General features: G+C 47.4%; 1 protein-coding gene across 1 annotated transcript in view; it reads right to left on the bottom strand.

Moving 5' to 3' along the window:
• CHRNB3 (cholinergic receptor nicotinic beta 3 subunit) overlaps positions 1 to 17,332 on the bottom strand; it is a 45,184-nt gene extending 27,852 nt beyond the window's left edge. The window contains exons 1-2 of the mRNA XM_058433414.1: positions 17,086 to 17,332; positions 255 to 406 (exon numbers count right to left, since the gene is read on the bottom strand). Coding sequence (XP_058289397.1) covers positions 255 to 406; positions 17,086 to 17,332 — 399 coding nt within the window. The remainder of the gene's footprint in view (positions 1 to 254; positions 407 to 17,085) is intronic.
• Between the last annotated feature and the right edge of the window lie 1,552 nt (positions 17,333 to 18,884).

Below are 18,884 nucleotides of genomic sequence, written 5' to 3'. Positions count from 1 at the left end.
ATGACTATCTTAGCAACCACATCCTCCCCACAGCAAATCGTCCCACACTAACAGTGCTGCAATGAAAATTTACCCCGTGACAACTTCTCGTTCTTTCCTTGGGTCATTTTAGTGGCTTCTTGGGGGCAGATTTTCTCTCACAGTAAATTATTTTTAAAAATGAAATGGCAGACATAGGGAAAAAATATATTTTAGACTCATAAACAGGTTAAGGAATGCATGTTCTTTTTAGCCAAGTGCCAAGGATTACTCACCACATCTACAAGCTGGGATATTTTCAATCCAAAATATACTTTTATGGTGTCATTAGAATGTAATACAGGGCGGACCCATTTCTGATAGCCTTGGAACAAATGTCTGAGGAGGGCATCTTCATTTTCGGCGATTGAGTTGAAACCTGCGGTGGCTGTAAAAGAATCATGGGGGGACCTGGGTTAATGGGAGGGGCACGATGCCTGGATGAGTGTCCCGTGGCTCCTGTGGCCTTGGCCTCCTGCACCATAGGCTGTGTCTGTTTCTAAACAGCCCAGTTCCTGAAAGGCAACTTGGAGCATGCAAGGGTCTCCATGTCCACACCCACCTCCCTCCAAACACACACAGCTGAAAACAGAATCCACATTTGTGTGTGTGTGTGTGTGTGTGTGTGTGAATTTTTTTTGAGACAGAGTCTCACTCTGTTGCTCAGGCTGGAGTGCATTGGCGCGATCTCGGCTCACTGCTAGCTCCGCCTCCAGGGTTCACACCATTCTCCTGCCTCAGCCTCCGGAGTAGCTGGGACTACAGGTGCCTGCCACCACACCCGGCTAATTTTTTGTATTTTTAATAGAGACGGGGTTTTCTCATGTTAGCCAGGATGGTCTCAATCTCCTGACCTTGTGGTCTGCCCTCCTCAGCCTCCCAAAGTGCTGGGATTACAGGCGTGAGCCACCGCGCCCAGCCCAGAATCCACATTTTACCCAGAGCTGCACTGTCTCACGAGATTTTCCCATCATGGGGTCAACACCCAGGTCCCAAAAGCTCCATCTGCAGCCACCCTGACCCCCACCTCTGGTCCCATCTGCAACGCTCCCTCTTCACAGAGATGGGCCCTGCCCACAGCTGTTCTCCGTCCCTGAGCCTGCAGCATCTCCCATTGGAAGTCTCTTGTCATTTGTCACACCTGTCTTCCTCTGGAGCTCCCTGACGACGGGCGCAGTGGGCATTATATTTGATCATGTTTACCCAGCACCTAGAACAGTGCCTGGCCCATAGTGGGTGTTCGTTTTATGTGTGTTAGTAGATGTCAGAGTCGGCACGTGGTCACTGAACACCAGCTGTGTGCCCCTCACGGTCCTCTTGTCTTTTTCCCAAGGAAGCCTTTCCTTGCAAAGTCCTTCCTTGGTCAGCAGCCAGGATGTCACACTCTGCCCAGTGCCTCACTGTGTGAGAACCTCAGAAACACCCAGTGTTAAGCTTTAACCCTCCAGTTGGGGAAATGGCTTAGGAATGCAGTCCCAAAATAGAGTTCTATTTCCTTACAATGCCATGCTATCACATTTAAAACAAGGAAGCCCCCTACTTTTAAAAAAAGAAGGCAGGGTCTCACTATGTTGCCCAGGCTAGAGTGCAGTGGCCATTCACAGGTGCAGTCCCATTACTGATCAGCATGGGAGTTTTAACCTGCCCCTCCTTGTCTGTTCAGCACCCAATTAATATCCTACAGCAACTCATTCTGCACCATGTCCTGACCATAGAAAACCTTTTTATTCCCAGTGAGACACCCACATGCTGGGTAATGATCTCATGAGATACATACCCTCCAGGTTTGCCCACTCAAAATCCAGGGATTCTTTTAGGAAGAAAAGCAAAACAGTGCACGATCCCCCTGTGTGCAGGAGGCTTCCGTAGGCACTGTCCTAAGAGAGGAGCAATTCCAGGTGCCTCTGTCCCAGCACCTCAGAGGCGTGGGTGAGGTGGGCCGTGTGCTCTGATGGTGCCCAGCCCCGTTTTCCTCCACATAAAATGCAAATGAGTGATAGGGAGAGACGCAACCTTACATTTGTGCTTATTTATTTAAAAACTGTGGGCCAGGCATGGTGGCTCGCACCTGTAATCCTAGCACTTTGGGAGGCTAAGGTGGGAGGATCTTTTGAGCCCAGGAGTTGGAGACCAGCCTAGGCAACATAGGAAGACCCTGTCTTACAAAAATAAAAAAATTAGCTGGGTGTGGTGGCACACCCCTATAGTCCCAGCTACTTGGGAGGCTGGGGCAGGAGGATGGCTTGAGTCCTGGAAGTCAAGGCTGCAGTGAGTGATGGTAGCACCACTGCACTCCAGCCTAGGTGACAGAGCAAGATCCTGTCTCAAAAAAAAATTTTTTTAATAAGCAAAAACTGATCTGTTGATTACTATTAGTACCAAGAGCAGCACTGGGAGCAGCCAGCTGGGCAGCCACCAGGGTGTCAGTCTGTAAAGAGCCAGGAAACCTTCCTGGAACCCCACAGCCTCTAGGGGGCATTTGCTCAGGGGGACATTCTTGAAGTCATCCTTGACTCCTCTCTTTTTCTCCCACCCCACGTCGGGTCTTAATGTCCTTCAGAATACATCCCAGCCCTGATTGTTCCCCACCACCTCCACCGGGGCCACGCTGAGGGCACAGATGCTCTCTCTCTCGGGCTCCTGCACTGCTTCCTAATTGTTTCCACTCTTGACCTTTCTACAGTCCATTCCCCACACAGCAGCTAGAGGATTATGTCAGTTCCCTGCTAAGCGCTCCAGATGGTTTCCCATCACACTCAGAAAGAAACATCCTAAGTCCCACCACAGTCTCCCTGACCCCGTATGGCCCTAACTGTGCACCTCCCCCACCGTACTGCCCACATCCTCCTCCCCAGCCCTCGGGCCAGTCTGCGATTCCCAGAACAAGCCAGAATGCCTCTGCTTGGGGAAAGTTCTTACCCTTACCCGGAGAGCCCACAGCCATCCCTTCACTTGTCCAGTCTTTGCTCAAATGTCATTTCCTTGAGTAAGTCATTTCAGGTTACACTATTTAAAAATCCCTCTCCTCTCTATCCTCTTAGGGTACTTCATCTTCCAGTAGAGAACCTAATCATATCACATTTATCTGTTTATTGTTGTCTCCCCTCCCTAGATGATGCCAGCTCCAGGAAGTTGGGGATTGTCTTCCTCACTCCTGTATTCCCAGCTCCTAGAACAGTGACTGTCACCCAGCAGCTGTTGAGCTAATGGCTGTTGAGTGGACAACCACTCGAGCAACAATGCAGTCAGCTTCGTGGACTTTGTTTTACTGAGGGGCATCTGGAGAGTTTGGGCCAGAAGTGAATTGCTCAAGAGAAGAGGGAAGCAGTGAGGACACAGCTGTCCTCCTCCATCTATCCCCAGGTCAGGCAGCCCCCTCCTCTAAGGCAGAGAATATTGTTTGAAAGGCACTTGTCTTCACTTATTTTGTGCTGCTACAACAGGATACCACAACCTGAGGAATTTATAATGAACAGAAATTTATTGGCTTATGGTTCTAGGGACTGGGAAGTCCAAGATCATGAGCATCTGGTGAGATCACCAGCATCTGGTCAGGGCCTTCCTGCTGCATCAAACATGATGGAAGGGCAAAGAGGGGATGAGAGAGACAAGAGGGTGCCAACCCCTCCCATGATAATGGCATAAATCTATTCATGAGGGTGGTGCCCCCATGACCCAAACACCTACCATTAGGCCCCACCTCCCAACACTACTGTGTTGGGGGTCAAATTTCCAGCACATGAACTTTGGGGAACACATTCAAACCACAGCAGCATTGTGGCAGACACTGCCAGTTCCCTGCCCAACAGGCATTCCCCCCTTTTCCTTGGCAACAGATGCTAAATTTATTCAGGGTTGCATGGTGCCAGCTTAAAAAGCTCAGCTCTGGGCTCCCTTGCATCTGGGAATGGCCTGTGGCACATGTAGCCAATTAGATACAAACAGAAGCTGTTAGGATTGGGGTGGTTAGAGGAAAGGTTGTTAAAAAGGATGGACTTGATCTGACATGTCTGCCTCCTTCTTTTTGTCTGAAACTGGAGATTTGGCCACTCATCTGTCTTGAAAACCTGATGAAAGCTACACACATAGGAGGGCAGAATGGAAAGACACGCAGAACCTGGGTTTCTGATAGCCCTGCACTATTGGCCTCCAAATTTCTTGGTATGTGAGAAAAGCAATCTCCTATTTGGTTAAGCCACAGTAGCCACTGACAGGCATCTGATGGCTGCTTGCACCACCTGACTAGCTGCTGAGATGCTGAAGTTCTTACAGAGTCCCTGAGTCAGCCAAATTAGCACAAATTACTGAAGACACCATCTCACAATGGATGCAGGCACGCCAGGGAGGCCAAGAACAACTGAATGATGCCTGAACCAACACATGCAAGCATACACACACACACACACACACACACACACACCCCTATTAGCTCAGACAACCGTGAGCCAGAAGAATTTTGGACACATAAGAGAGAGGGTTCCTGAAGATGAGCAGGGACTGTAACCACGAACTTCCTTTCCCAAAAGGAAAATTGTCCAGTCATTCTGAAAGGAGGTGGAGTTGCACGTTGGGAGGGGAAATCTAGAATTCTGACCTGACATGCTTAGCGTTTGCGCTTACACAGCTGTGCTCCCTGTGAAGGTATAGGAATCCTGCTCTTCACCAAGATCCAGGGGCAGCAAGCAGCTCTGCTTTTTCAGGCACAACATACATCTCCACCTGTCTTAAGGCGCACTGTCAGAAGGCGCACTTTCCGTCTGAATTAACAAAAAGCATGAACTGTACTGGCTGTTAGGGACTGAATGTTTATATCACTCAAAAATCAAATGTTTAAGCCCTAACCCCCAATGTGACTGTATTTAAAGACAGAGCCTATAAGGAGGAGGCACAGAGGACATACCATGTGAGGACACACCATGTGAGGACACAGCAAGAAGGCAGCTGTCTGCAAGCCAGGAACAGAGCCCTCACCAGAAACTGACTTTCTAGCACATGATCACAGACTTCCAGCCTCCAGAACTGTGAAAAAATAAATGTCTGTTTTTAATCAGTCTATGGTATTTTGTGATGGCAGCCTGACTAATGCAAATCTGTTCTGACCAAAACAGACTTTATCCCCCCAACAAAAAAAGCCAAAGATTAAATGATTTCTACCTAATATCTTCAAAATTCCAGAACCTTTCCAAAATAGAAGCTGAAGTCATTGGCATTATTGGAGCAGACTTAGAGGATAAGCCTGGAAACGTTTTTGGTTTGTCCTTCTTGTGAAACAGAACATTATGAGAAAGGCCAAGTGCTTCTCACAGTTGATCCTTTGAGATCAGGGCCTCCATAAATATTTGATGATGTTTGATGAATGAACAAATGAACACATGAACAAAAGGCCATAACAGGGCTTTCTGTGACCCAGGGGAATGAGGCAGAGCCAGCCTGGCTCACTGCTCCTGAAGATGTAAAATCACAGATGTGCTCAAAGTTTCCAGGACAAGTGGTCTTTGTATTACAGAATAAAAGAATTCCTGGAAAGTTGTGCATAGACCACATTTTTGCAAAATAACTTATATTTTAAATTAATCACAATATTCTAAGATCCATCTCAGTAATCCATTGAGAAACCAAGAATTTTTTCTCAGAAGATGAGTGTTCCCCATTGTGGATACATATATATATATATATATATATATTTTTTTTTTTAGACGAAGTCTTGCTCTGTCACCCCGGCTGAAGGGCAGTGGCATGATCTTGGCTCATGGCAACCTCTGCCTCCTGGGTTCAAGCAATTCTCATGCCTCAGCTTCCTGAGTAGCTGGGATTACAGGCGTGCACCAACATGCCCAGCTAATTTTTGTATTTTTAGTAGAGACAGGGTTTCGCTACATTGGTCAGGCTGGTCTCCAACTCCCGACCTCAAGTGATCTGCCCGCCTCGGCCTCCCAAAGTGCTGGGATTACAGGCATGAGCCACCACTTCCAGACATGGATGCATCTCTTAGAGAAGCTTGGACCCAATTTCGGCCTCAATGAAAGAGGAAGGAAAAGTGAACTGATAATGAAGCTAAGACAATAAAGCCAAGAAGCACCTCCAGGACCATCCCAGCCCCTCATTTTACAGGTGAAGATACTGGGGCATTGAGAGGAGCCTTGCCCAGGGCCATCCAGCTGATGGTGGCCTGCGTGGTCTTCTGGCGGCCAGGCCAGCCATCTTCCCTTATTCCAAAAATTCAATTCAATATACGTATATTTGGTGTTATTGCTATTTTTGATGTTTTGCTGTTAGTATTGTATTTTCCAGAATGCTTTACTGTTATTTAGAGCAATCGACTACCTGGAAGAATTATATTCTTTTTATTTTTTTTGAGACGGAGTCTTACTCTGTTGCCAGGCTGGAGTGCAGTGGCGCGATCTTGGTTCACTGCAACCTCTGCTTCCCGAATTCAAGCAATTCTCCTTCCTCAGCCTCCCAAGTAGCTGGGATTACAGGCACATGCCACCATGCCCAGCTAATTTTTGTATTTTTAGTAGAGACAGGGTTTCAACATGTTGGCCAGGATGGTCTCGATCTCCGGAACTGGTGATCCGCCCACCTCGGCCTCCCAAAGTGCTGGGATTACAGGCATGAGCCATCGTGCCTGGCCTCCTTGCTTAATCTTTGTCTCATTTTTCTTTGTCAAAATATTTCCTGTGGGGCTGGGTGTGGTGGTTCACACCTGTAAATCCCAGTTACTTGGGAGCCTGAGGCAGGAGGATTGCTTGAGGCCAGGAGTTTGAGACCAGCCTGGGTGGTGCAGTGAGGCTCTGATAAATAAATAAATAAATGTTTATTTCTATTTTAAATAAATATGTATATTTCCTTTGGGGCCAGACAATAAGAAAAGCGAATGGGTGATGGCTGAGGCCTCCAGCAGCTCATACCTTCCGGGCTTTTAGGGTCTTTGTGTCTATGAAACATCCACAAAATGTGGCCTATTAACCCCAGACATTTGCTGTTTTCAAGATACAAAAGACTGCCAGAGTTTAAGATGTGCATGTGACTGGGGAGAGCCCTTCACTCACAGCTGCTGTTTATCTCAACAGAGAGAGCAGTCAGGTAAAAGTAACACAGCTACCAGGGGATTGGAGAGACACCTCTGTGAGGGGGTTGGGGCTCTCTCAGCCCCACTGAACGAAATCATGAAAGATATTGATAAGGTCCCTAGTAACACCTTAAGACAAAGAAATTTTCCTTTGGAATTGAAGACCTGACCTTCTGGTCTCTTTATTTTTTTTATTTTTTAATAGAGACAGGGCCTTGCTCTGTTGCCCAAGCTGGAGTGCAGTGGCATGATCATGGGTCACTGCAGCCTCAACCTCCTGGGCTCCTCCTGCCTCAGGCTCCCGAGTAGCTGTGACTACAGGAACATGCCACCATGCCTGGCTAATTTTTAAATTTTTTGTAGAGACGGATGTTTCTCACTATGTTGTCCAGGCTGGTCTTGAGCTCCTGGGCTCAAGTAATCGTCCTGCTTTGGCCTCCCAAAATGTTGGATTATGAACATTGGAAAATGAACCATTGCAGCACCCTTGGTTTTTTTTTTTTTGTTTTGAGACAGAGTCTCGCTCTGTCATCAGGCTGGAGTGCAGTGGCGTGATCTCGGCTCACTGCAACCTCCGACTCCCTGGTTCAAGCAATTCTCCTGCCTCAGCCTCCCAGGTAGCTGGGATTACAGGCGTGTGCCACCACACCCCGCTAATTTTTGTGTTTTTAGTAGAGACGGGGTTTCACCACATTGGCCAGGGTGGTCTCGATCTCCTGACTTCGTGATCTGCACGCCTTGGCCTCCCAAAGTGCTGGGATTACAGACGTGAGCCCCACACCCGACCAGTCTCTTTATTCTTGATTCTGTTTCCTTTCCTCAGTCTCAGACGCCCCTGCTCTCTTCCCACCTCCATATCAACATCCACTTTTAGCAAAATTTGACAAACTCACGCTGAGGTACAAACAACTGGTAAGACTTGATAAAACTTTTCTCTCTCACAGATCTATACTAAATCCAATAACCTGTTATAAATCTCAGATCTGTGAGTATTTCTAGATCCATCAACATCTGTCCATAATTTTGCGAACAGGATTTCATAAAAATCTTCAGGATTATTTATGGTTTTACTGATAATGCCATTTTTTTATCCTCAGCCAGGACAGAAAAGAAATAATTGGGCCGGGCACGGTGGCTCATGCCTGTAATCCTAGCACTTTGGGAGGCTAGGGCGGGTGGATCACCTAAGGTCAGGAGTTTGAGACCAGCCTGGCCAACATGGTGAAACCTCATCTCTACTAAAAATAAAAAAAAATTAGCCAGGTGTGATGGTGGGCACCTGTAATCTCAGCTACTCGGGAAGCTGAGGCAGGAGAATCCCTTCAATCCAGGAGGCAAAGGTTGCAGTGAGCCAAGATTGCCATTGCACTCCAGCCTGGGTGACAGAGCGAGATTCCGTCTCAAAACAAAAAACAAAAAACAAGGCCGGGCGCGGTGGCTCACGCCTGTAATCCCAGCACTTTGGGAGGCCGAGGTGGGCAGATCACTAGGTCAGGAGATTGAGACCATCCTGGCTAACACGGTGAAACCACGTCTCTACTAAAAATACAAAAAAATTAGCCGGGCGTGGTGGCGGGTGCCTGTAGTCCCAGCTACTCCGGAGGCTGAGGCAGAAGAATGGCGTGAACCCGGGAGGCAGAGCTTGCAGTGAGCGGAGATCGCGCCACTGCACTCCAGCCTGGGCGACAGAGCAAGACTCCACCTCAAAAAAAAGAAAAAAAAAAAGAAATAATTGAAGAATTCCAAATCTCAGCAAAAACGATTGGGAAATGTGGGGGTTTTTTTGCTTTGATGCCTTTTGGTATATTTTGGTTCTTCCTTCCGCTATTGCCGCCTCGTCAAAAAAAAAAAAGAAAAAGCATACCACAAATATGGCAGCCTCTTCTGTCAACCCATGGAGCTAGCCCTCATGGTGAAATCAAATAATGCATATTTAATGGATTCTTGATAGCATGAGACCTTTTTTTCTTTTTTTGAGACTGAGTTTCGCTCTTGTTGCCCAGCCTGGAGTGCAGCGGCGTGATCTCGGTTCACTGCAGCCTCTGCCTCCCAGGTTCAAGCAATTCTCCTGCCTCAGTCTCCAGAGTAGCTGGGATTACAGGCGTGTGCCACCACGCCTGGCTAATTTTTTGTATTTTTAGTAGAAATGGAGTTTCACCATGTTGGTCAGGCTGGCCTCAAACTCCTGACCTCAGGTGATCTTCCTACCTTGGCCTCCCAAAGTGTTGGGATTACAGGTGTGAGCCACGATGCCCAGCTGAGAACTTATTAGAAAATAGCTTTGCTTTCATTTCCTCTTGCATTCCAAGACACTGGAACCATTCCTAGGATACAGTAGATGCTCAATAATTATTTATTGAATGAATAAACATATTATGTCTTATCATATCACCATGTTGTAAGAGAAATGGGAAGATAAATAAGATACACCTCCTGCTTTTTGAGAGCAGACAGCACACACAAAATATGAAATAGCAATATGAGAGACATCCCATGGCCACACCCGAGGATCCTTTTTACCAAAGCCAGAAATATAAAAATGAAGGGGTTGCCTCTTGTAATTTGAAAAAAGTAGTTTTGCATAACAAAAAGAAACTATTTTGTTTACAATGAATAGTAAAGTTAAAAAATGTAAGGAAATATGGGACAGATTTAAAAATATGAGCAGATGCTAATGGGTCTAGAAATACAGATGTAAGATTTATCACAGGTTATTAGATTTATTATAGATCTGTGAAAGATCACACAATCTTCCCAAACTCTTCCAGCCCACACAATGGAGACCAATGCCAGAGGCCAAGCAATTCCAGTTTTCTTATGTAATCATGATTGTACACAGAGGACGAGGCTTAGCTGAACCAAGAGAGTTTATGCTAAACACCCTCGCTAACCATTGAGAGAAATCATTCCTTGGGAAAAGAGTGGTAAGAATCAATTATTTTATAATAAATAGAATAATAAAGACAGAAAAACATCAGACACACGCACATTAATGGTAAGCTCAAACACACAGAAGTTTCTTATTATTTTTGTGATTGGCAAACTGCATTTAAGACTTTGAAAAGTCCAAATTTCATGATATTCGAAAGTGAGTTTGAGGCTTTCTGCATTTAGAAATTCCTGTTTGACTTTGAGTCCTTGGTCTGAGAAAAGGCGTTTTTGACAATAGGATAATGTTCAGGTGCCTCGCAGCCTTGGGACCTTGAAATGTAGAATTTATTTCTGGATTTGGGCAAATCTCCCTCAGTGTCTCCAGTTCTCCATTTGAAAATTACAGTAATCAAACGTGGCAAAAATACTACTGAGAAATTAATACAAATTGCTAGTGAACCCATACTTTTCTCACCATCTGGCTGCGGTTTCAGATGGTTTCTGATTCAATGGGGGAAAACTTTCTGTTCTCAAGTTACACAAAAAGTGAAATGATTCCCAAACCCAGGAAATTGGCAGGTGCGAATGACCAATCCCCAAAGCCTTTCAGTACTTTATTCCTCTTTCCTTTTCTCTTTTTGTTCTTTCTCTGCATCTCTGTCTCTTTCACTTTTTTCTTTTATTTGTCCTTTATCCTTATCAAAAATTCCTCTATTTTCAGTTGATAATAGTCACATAAAATACGTATTCATAGAGTTTTGATGCATTTGTGCTTAATTGTGATATATAAACATGTTAAATCTACCTACATACACAGATTTATTAAAATATGTAGGTTTACAGGGCATATTGGACAAAATTAAATATCTACACGCAGATATAGAAATTATTGGTAAATATGATAGAAAAAGTTGATACAGTAAATTTCTGTGCCAAATATTTGGACAATTCTCTGAGTAATGCTCAGTGCATTCAATAATGTTTTTCCTGCTTTTGTATTTTCTTACCAAGCTCATAGTGATTCAGAAGGAGAAACGCAGCAAATGACAAAAACATAAACATTATGAAAATCATAGATATGATTTCTTCAGCAAAAAACCCCCACATCTCACAGAATTACTCATTTGGGCCACATTTTAAAGGTTATCCCAAATGTATCCTGTGCATTACATGTTGTAATTCTAACATTATCAACACCATAGTTTTTCCTCCTCTGCTTAAATAATTCTGCAACTGTAGTTTTAATTTCATGTGACTTGTGCTTACCTGAGGAAGGGATGCCAAGGACGATGAGAACCAGCATAAAATCTGGGAGCATCATGATGTCAGTTTCAGAAAGACAATTTCTTCCTTTTTAACAGCAGAGCATTTCCATTGGAAAAGGGGGTTTTGAAAAGAAAATACAGGGGTTCAAAATCCGAAGTGGAACCCAAGAGGATAGCAACACCTGGAGTGGAATAAAACAATCTCAACCCCTCTCGCCGAGTGCGCCGCTTCTCAAAGTGCACTTCATTGATTTGCAGTCAGCTGTCAGATCGTGTAAGTCTAAAACATATCTCTGGGTCCTAACTCCTGACTTATTAATTTACTCCCTTGCAAGAGATGCAGGGCACTGGAGAAAGGATGAAGCTAGACAACTTCTGAATGTTCTGTGCTATTTTTCTAACAGTTGGAGATCTGCGTACAGAAGAACCACGCTTTACCACATCCATAGTGAAAAGTTTCTCATCCCCATTATTTCTCTATTCTCTTTTCTTTTTCTTTTTATTCTTTCTTTTCTTTTTTTTGATATGGAGTCTCACTCTGTCACCCAGGCTGGAGTGCAATGGTACAGTCTCGGCTCACTGCAACCTCCGTCTCGCAGGTTCAAGCCATTCTCCCACCTCAGCCTCCTGAGTAGCTGGGATTATAGGCACCTGCCATCATGCCTAGATAATTTTTGTATTTTTGTAGAGACAGGGTTTCACCATGTTGGCCAGGCTGTTCTTGAACTCCTGACCTCAGGAGATCCGCCCGCCTCGGCCTCCCAAAGTGCTGGGATTACAGGCATGAGCCACCACGCCTGGCCTCTCTATTCTCTTTTCCAGTTGGACCTGAGAGTCATGAGTATGTCCTGGAGCCTCCCTATTCTGCTGGTTCCCACGTGTGTTAATATCAGCACATTCTCTGTGGCTCCCTTGACCCCACCAGGCCCACCTTCTGGTCACTACAGGGGACAGTAGGGTGGGAGGTTAGTGGTGTTTTATGTATGAGACTTGGACACTGATAACACCATCCTTTCTTCTTCACAGTTGATCAGATTTCATCTAGTTTAGTGCTGTGCACACCCAGAGGGCCCTTGATAAATGCGTAATACATCAAATGAATGGCAAGTACAAAGTCAGGGCTAGACAGACAAGAGGGCCAGGTGGGAGCCAAGACCTACCTTGGTTGGGAACTGAGTGCTGGAGGAACCCACTCCAGGGCATGGAGGAATTCCATCTTAGCGGCAGTGATTTACTCCAATTTTTAAATTTCTTAATTTAACCCTCCTCTGTGTGCCATTAGTGAGTTTGAGACACCCAGAGGGTGCTCAGTAAGGAGCCATCACGTGTGGAAAAGAGGTCTAGCCCAGGACCCCGGGACCCTGAGCTCTTGAGCCCTGTCTGTTCCTCAGGGCCCCTGTCTCAGAGCCCCCTCACATCACGATGTCACTGCCCTGCCTGGCCTCCCTTCCTAGACCACCAGCTCCTGCAGGAGGGCTTGGTCTCCAGCCCTCTGGAGTCTCCCCTGTGTCTCTCTGTGTCCAGGGCCTGACACCTGCAAATGCTTGAGAACGTTGCGGGAATGCAAGGAGGAAGGAAGGAGCCACACACTGATTTCCTCCTATCCATCTGAACTGTGCTCCCGGCCTGTTGAGAATTTGTAGCGGTCTCAGGAGTAAATCAGCCACCACCAATCCAAGTGTGCAGGAAGTTTCACCTTTATTTTCAAGAAATCGAATAAAATGAAGCTAGCCTTCCATGGAACTGGCTGGAAATCCAATCTCAGTCATTGCAGGCCCTGCAGCCCTCTCCCTAGGGGAGCAACTGAATCTGGAAGCCTTTTGTGGTCCCCAAAATATGGCGCAGTCCTGTATCCTCCAGGCTGCCTTGACCACAGCCGGGGTCTATGCCCCGCCCACACGGTCCCCTGGATCCAACAGCTTGGTTGCTCTTTGCCTTCTCCAATGCCCAGGATTCTGCCAAGACCCAGGATTCTGCCAAGACTGGAGGCCTCGGTAACAGGACCCTGCCTCCCTGGGCCCCACACAACCCCGGCCTGCTGAGGACTGCACCCCTTGAGTGCAACCCCGAGCAGGGCACCGTCCTGCTGCCAGAAGGACCTGCCGGCCCCTTCCTATGCCTTGGGAAGTTTTTTTCTGTCTCCCTTTATAGCCACCTTTCTCCCTGCAAAGATACTCAGCTCTTCACCATCCCACTGTAGAAACCTCAAATCATCTCTCCATTGAGTTTAGACTTTTGGGGGAAAAGCGGACATCAAATAGACATAGGAAGAGAGGCTGTCTTGCTCTGTTGCCCAGGCTGGAGTGCAGTGGTGCAATCTCGCCTCACTGCAACCTTCACCTCCTGGGTTCAAGCAATTCTCCTGCCTCAGCCTCCTGAGTAGCTGGGATTACAGGTGTCCACCACCAAGTCCAGGTAATTTTTATATTTTTAGTAGAAGCAGGGTTTCACCATGTTGGCCAGGCTGGTCTCGAACTCCTGGCCTCCAGTGACCCACCCACCTCAGCCTCCCAAAGTGCTGGGATTACAGGCGGGAGCCACTGCACCTGGCTAATTCTTGTAGTTTTAGTAGAGACGGAGTTTCACCATGTTGGCCAGGCTGGTCTCAAAGTCCCAACCTCCAGTGATCCACCTGCCTCATCCTCACAAAGAGCTGGGATTACAGGTGTGAGCCACTGCGCGAGCCCGGCCAGGTGTGCTTTCAATTGAAGATGTAAGTTCTGATTGGCATTTAGTAATCATGAAAGCAGTGTAATCCTAATACTACATTTCAAGACCACTTACAGTCCATGATTCTAATCCAATCACCATCAATGCTTTACTTCCTTCCAGTGCACACACACAAGCACACACACTAACACGCATGACAGCACTGTGGTCACCCAGTTGACATATGAGTTAACACCCTTCAACTGAGCTGTTACTTTTTATAATCTAAAACTCAACACCATTAAAAAGGTTATTAAGGCAGGAAAGACAAAAAATTTTTTAAAGAAAAGGACATTTTGGTATTAATGATGAGAAAAGGAGAAACTTTGAGAAATTATTTCATGACCTCTAAGGGGACAAAAAGGAGCATTGTGGTTGGTTCTGTAGTACATATAAGGGGACTCAGAACTAATTGAGCAACTGTAAACAAGGGTGTGGATTAACAAATGGATGTCAAGCCTGGAAGAGGGTCTTTAGTGGTGGGCTGCGTGGATCTAACACATTTAACATCTTGAAGGCATGGAAGATACACTTAGTGGATTCGCAAATAACAAAAATAAGAGAGCCAGCCCGATTGCCAAGGTCCCTTCCAGTGTGAAACTGTACCCGCTTATCTACCATGCAGGACAGAATCACAATACCCAGAGACCTCAGAAGTCGGGAGTGCTGGGCCCATCCTAGTAAGATAGATTGGCTTAGTTCTTGGCCACATTTATGTGAATTGGGACAAAGTGTCTTTTTGCTTTATTATTTTATTTCTACATCTTTTTACAGCTAGAAAAACAAAATCACATTGAGGTATTTGTTTAATTAATTGCCTTAACTGCAAAGAATACAACTACATGATACTGACAGTCACTTGGTCACCCTACGAATGGCACTCCTAGCAGAACCCCAGCCTGTCTGGAGCCGTCTTAGGGCACCGTTTTGTTTAGGACAACACAGTTAGGAAGTTAAATATGTTTATTCTGGGGACATCGAGAGACCTGGGATCTAGAAAGGAAGATTTATGAGAAAAGATTAAAAAGCAAGGAGTTTAGATGAGAAAAAAAGAAGTCTGGCTGTGCACGGTGGCTCACGCCTATAATCCCAGCACTTTGGGAGGCTGAGGCAGGCAGATCACAGGAGGTCAGGAGTTTGAGAACAGCCTGGCCGACATAGTGAAACCTATCTCTATTACAAATACAAAACTCAGCTGGGCGTGGCAGCGCGTGCCTGTAATCCCAGCTATGCTACTCGGGAAGCTGAGGCAGGAGAATCGCTTGAACCCGGGAGGTGGAGGTTGCAGTGAGCCAAGATAGCGCCATTTGCACTCCAGCCTGGGGGACAAGAGCGAAACTCTGTCTCAAAACAAAACAAAAACAAAAAAAAAACAAGTCTAAGAGAACTGTCTTTCCTCTATAAAAAGCTTATTTGTGAGTTACCTGATCCTCACCAACACCTGCGGAGGTGAAGTCACAGTGAGGTGGGGGCGGGATTGGGGCTGGGACCACATCTCCCACAGCCCGGTGCTCTCACCGTCTCTGTACCATGATACTTAATAAGCAATCCCACTAACCAGAGGGTGCCAGTTTATCATGGAGAGAACACACTTCCTGCCTTCTGGAGGTCCATGAGCTCCCCCTTCCGCAGTCATCCATCAGGGTTTACCAGTGCTCCCTTCCTCAGGGCCTTCCTTATGTCTAACCTCAGTCATTCCTGCTGTAGCCTGCCTGGATCTAAGCCAGCCAGCATTTCAAATACTCCGATCCTCTTCTCACTACCAGTATGGAGGTTTTGTGGGAGGGAGCAGGGATGCTGTCAGCATTCACAAGATTCAGAAGGTCTGGATTCAGGATCCAAAGCATCTGAATTTGAAATTCTCACTGCCCTCCTAAATAACCTCTCATCTCTTGATGCCTAAAATTTCACTCTAGAGATAATTGTTTTGGTTTAAATCTTATTACATCCACCACTGGGCAGGATAACACTTTAATCCAACCAGCCAACCCTTTTTCTTCCTGGGCTCTATCCACACGAATGACATTTTTTCAATAGCCACACCTCTCACTATTGGTAGAGATGGGAAAACCATGGCTTTTATTTTTTAGGCAGAGACAGGGCCTTGCCATGTTGCCCAGGCTGGTCTTGAACTCCTGAGCTCAAGCAATCCTTCCACCTCGCCCTCCCAAAGTGCTGGGATTATAGGCGTGAGCTACCGTACCCAGCTTTTAAATATGTGTCCAATTCTTTCCTGGGATCAGAGCTCAGAAGCCGCAGGCTCCTGGACGTGCTGCGCGGCCTCCCTGGGTGGGCATTGCGGGGCCTTAGAGCAGGGTGAGTTGTGGGGCTCGGGCGCCCTCTGGTGGCTCACTCCTCACACTGCAGGCCTTTAAAGGATGTGTGCTTCAGACGGTATTTGCTCCTCGAATTTTAAATAAAAAGGTAATAACAGCCCGAGTAAATCACAAACTAAGCACTGGAAGGCAATGGGCTGTTGGTTTAACAGCTCTACCCTTCCACGTACTGCTTGCTAGAAGGGCAGCGCGAACCCAGAAGAGCTGTAGCCGAGAATCAATCAAGAACTGGAATCAATCGCTGGGCCACAGCCCGGGGAAACCCAGGTGTGCGCGGGAAGAAGGGTTGGAACAGAAAGAAACCGTCTAAATGGATCACATGAGCAGCGTTTCCCAAACCTCCCTGTGCTTCCCAACCATCTGGGGAGCTTTCAAGAAACATGAATTAGGCCGGGTGCCGTGGCTCACGCCTGTAATCCCAGTACTTTGGGAGGCTGAGGCAGGCGGATCACCTGAGGTCAGGAGTTCGAGAGCAGCCTGGCCAACATGGTGAAACCCCATTTCTACTAAAAATACGAAAATGAGCCAGTTGTGGTGGCGAGCGCCTATAATCCCAGCTACTTGGGAGGCTGAGGCAGGAGAATCGCTTGAACCCGGGAGGCGGAGGTTGCGGTGAGCCGAGATCTCACCACTGGCGACAGAGCAAGAGTATGTCTCAAAAAAAAAAAAAAAAAAAAGAAGAAGAAGAAGAAGAAGAAGAAAGAAAGAAAAGAAAGAAAGACGAATTCCTGTTTGATTTCCACTGGAGTTCTGATCCGGTGGCCTGGAACAGGGCCTGGGCTCTCTGAGAGCAGCCAGGGTCCCAGACACTGACCACGCTGGCCTCCTCTTCCAAGTGAAACCTCCGCAAAGACCAGGAGGAAAGGCTCAGTGGCCGCAGGGCCCGATCGCACTGAAGTACCACGCGCCAGTAGGGTGCCCGTGACCAGGAAGGTCCGGGAGATATAGGGGGCACTGGGAGGCGCGCAGAGTGCAGCATGGGACCCCTGGTTGAAGAGGGGCGCCTCGCCTCTCCTTTCATCCTTCAGTCGTTCTATTTCTTTTCTGAGGCTTCCCCTCATCTTGTCTGAGCGACAGGAGCGTCTGCACTTTGTCCTCGCCACCGCCACCGTTCCTCAGGGCTGCAGCCTGGTCGGAGGACAAGGGAAGTGTCCTGCTCAGACTGGCCAGGCACTGAAGTCTGCTTTTCCACCACCATAGGCTTTGGTGTTGAAGAAGCTTTGTCCCAGCTCCTCTGGGTGGGGATGGGCCAAACAGGCTGCGGGTGTATTGGGCTTCTGGCCCCAGTCAGCCACAGCAGATGGACGCCCAGTCCACAGCAGATGGACGCCCAGAGCTGAGGCGACAGAGGGCTGCCATCAAACTGCTGGGGCCACGTCTGTAAATCGGAGCAAAGGCGATCCCTGGGCAAGGAGTAGGGGCTGAATTTGAAAGATCAGCCTGGGGACTGCTGAACTAAGAACAGTGTGGGGAGGAAGGTCAGGAGGGAGCAGAGAAGGACAGGCCTGAGCTGGGATCCCCCCACTCCCCAACAAACCCCGCTGGAAGCTCAAAGCGCTGCTTTATTGAAGGCCAGACTGGTGGTGTGCGGGCGCCTTGCCCAGATTAATAGCACTGGGGTCGATTGCAGGTAATGAGTCAGTAATTAACATCTATAAAAAGACTGTGTCCTGTGCAAAGGACACTGGCCGAGAGTCCGGAACTCTGAGCTTGCCTCTTAATAATTGTGTGACCTTAGACAAATAACCTTCCTGGCAGATTCCTCGCCTATCGTGGGGAGAAGCTAGATTAGATCTGCTGTTCTTCATGCTGGCTGCTCACTGCTCTTGGGAAGCTTCTAGAAAGTACTGATGTCTGGGGTCTTGCACCTGGACATATTGATTTCATTGGTCTGATTGTGTCCGGAATTGGTGGGTTCTTGGTCTCACTGACTTCAAGAATGAAGCCGCGGACCCTCATGGTGAGTGTTACAGCTCTTAAGGTGGCGCGTCTGGAGTTTGTTCCTTTTTTTTTTTTTTTTTTTTTGTTTTGAGACGGAATCTCGCTGTCACCCAGGCTGGAGTGCAGTGGCGCGATTTCAGCTCACTGCAGGCTCTGCCCCCCGGGGTTCACGCCATTCTCCTGCCTCAGCCTCCCGAGTAGCTGGGACTACAGGCGCCCGCCACCTCACCCAGCTAATTTTTTGTATTTTTAGTAGAGACGGGGTTTCACCGTGTTAGCCAGGATGGTCTCGATCTCCTGACCTCGTGATCCGCCCGCCTCGGCCTCCGAAAGTGCTGGGATCACAGGCGTGAGCCACCGCGCCCGGCCTGGAGTTTGTTCCTTCTGATGTTCGGATGTGTTCGGAGTTTCTTCCTTCTGGTGGGTTCGTTGTCTCGCTGGCTCCGAAGTGAAGCTGCGGACCTTCGCAGTGAGTGTTACAGCTCTTAAGGCGGGGCATCTGGACTTGTTCGTTCCTCCTGGTGGGTTCCTGGTCTCGCTGGCTTCATGAGTGAAGGTACAGACCTTCGCAGTGAGTGTTACAGCTCATAAAGGCAGTGTGGACCCAAAGAGTGAGCAGCAGCAAGATTTATTGCAAAGAGCCAAAGAACAAAGCTTCCACAGTGTGGAAGG

Source organism: Hylobates moloch, unplaced genomic scaffold, assembly GCF_009828535.3.
Source record: "Hylobates moloch isolate HMO894 unplaced genomic scaffold, HMol_V3 SCAFFOLD_22, whole genome shotgun sequence".
NCBI classification, from domain to species: Eukaryota; Metazoa; Chordata; class Mammalia; order Primates; family Hylobatidae; genus Hylobates; species Hylobates moloch.
Note: the sequence above shows the minus strand (reverse complement) of the source record. Positions and strands in the feature narration are given on the sequence as shown.